The sequence below is a fragment of the Anneissia japonica genome, unplaced genomic scaffold, assembly GCF_011630105.1.
Source record: "Anneissia japonica isolate Jap-2015-1 unplaced genomic scaffold, ASM1163010v1 scaffold10224_len4862_cov93, whole genome shotgun sequence".
NCBI lineage: Eukaryota > Metazoa > Echinodermata > Crinoidea > Comatulida > Comatulidae > Anneissia > Anneissia japonica.
The window spans coordinates 1,616-3,467 of NW_022709829.1; the positions used below are offsets into that span (position 1 = coordinate 1,616).

Here is a 1,852-nt window from a genome sequence, read left to right on the forward strand (position 1 = left end):
TATATATATATATTTTTTTTTTTCAAGTTGAAAAAGTCCTGAGGACAGGAAAAAATATTCGTGCCTAATAAAATTATGTTTCTATAATACTTCAACTCTGTATGATTTTTTATCGTATCAAAATCTACATATATTTTGTTGGGAACATACGGTCTGCTTACCATCTCATTGCCTACCTATTTTGATAGAGTGCCCTCATGGAAAGTGGCTGCCTCCGATTTGTGAGAACAATTGCCCTGTATGCTATAATGGGGGTGTGTGTTCTGTTTCATATGGATTATGCATCTGTCCCCCGGGCTTCAAAGGAGATAACTGTGAAATCGGTAGGCCTAATGTTGTTTATTGAGGTGTCTATTTATTATTTGTTAATCTATTATTACTTTTAAAGTTCTCTTTTTCATATGCGTTGCATGTCAATATTTTTATTTTTATTGATCAATATTTAGTATTCATTCTTATACTTTTTTTTTGGTACAAAATAGTCGAAAATGAAAACAATATTAACATCAATATAAGATGCATAATCTAACCCAACACTAATCATTAAATCTCTTCAAAAATAAACAAAGATGTATTCTTACTATCATCAACAGATATTTTGAGTGTTCTTCTCTAATCGAATTTGAATATTAAATTTTGTTTCCTACCCGGTATATAAAATGCATTCATATTTAAAGGATATTATATTCGACTTCGGCTTGTTGAATTGTTTATGACTAATAAAGTAAACCAGACAAGAGCATTATATTAGTAGGAACTATCCGGCCGTTTATTCACAAAACAGTTCCAGTGACAGATCGTATAATATTAATTAAAATTACATTTTAATGGCTTATATAGGTTAGGTTTGTATATTTTTCATAAAAATAATAGAATTAAATTAACTTAAATTTTAATGCTGTTTATTCCTTTTATAGCGTGTGGCCATAATAATTGGGGACGCGATTGCAATATCGTATGCAGCAATACAAATCCAGGTTGTCCAGGAGCTCTGTTTTGTCCTCCAGACCCTGTCGGTTGTTCGTGTATGTCCGGTTATGGTGACCTTGATTGTAAAAAAAGTAAAATTCAGCAGCATTCATTTGAGATTTGTATTTAAAGCAATTTAGAGCAATTTAAATCGTGATGTAATTTAACTGATGGTTTTGTATTTTTTACCCCAAATGGACCATGAATTTTCACATATTTGATGGACAATAAAGTTTATCTTATCGTATCTTATCTTGTTTATGCACATTTTAATTTTGTCAAAATGTTTATAAATAAATATTATGTTCATTTCGGTATTCCAATAGAATGCAGAAACATTTGATTTAATGTTTATAGAAGACCAATATAATATATATATCCATTTTTATTTAAAAAAAACAAAAAAAAACCATAGTATGTAATTAGGTATACAGATTTACTTAGCGCATATTTTCATTCATGTAAATTAGAATGTGACACTGGAACAACAGGCAAGTATGGACCCGGATGCCTTCTTGATTGTCACTGTAACGCTACTGAATGTCATCTTTCAGAGGGTTGCAACACAAACGTCACTTGTCATACTGGTTATACTGGCGCCCGTTGTCTAGGTTTGTAAATACGCTATTTTAAAACAACATGAATCAAAATGGTAATCCTGATAATGACTAAGAGTATGTATGCAAAGCTGATTAAAGGAACTTTCAATTTATTTTATTTCATCTTATACAAGCAATCGCCCTGGAAGAACACTCGGACATGCAGACAGACAGCCCAACAACACACAGGCGCGCGCACTAGTAATACCATTATGATCGGAAAGGCGAGGGTAATATTACATAATAAAAAAAAAAAAAATTCAGCCCTTCTGCTAAAAAGAATA

General features: G+C 31.3%; 1 protein-coding gene across 1 annotated transcript; it reads left to right on the forward strand.

Annotated features, from left to right (window-relative positions):
• Positions 1-188: 188 nt before the first annotated feature.
• On the forward strand, positions 189-1,580 carry LOC117106940 (angiopoietin-1 receptor-like; the record flags this gene model as incomplete). Its single annotated transcript, XM_033248460.1, has 3 exons — positions 189-323; positions 918-1,061; positions 1,440-1,580. Coding segments are annotated over 3 exons (420 nt in total), but the record flags the coding sequence as incomplete, so codon positions are not given.
• Positions 1,581-1,852: the final 272 nt, after the last annotated feature.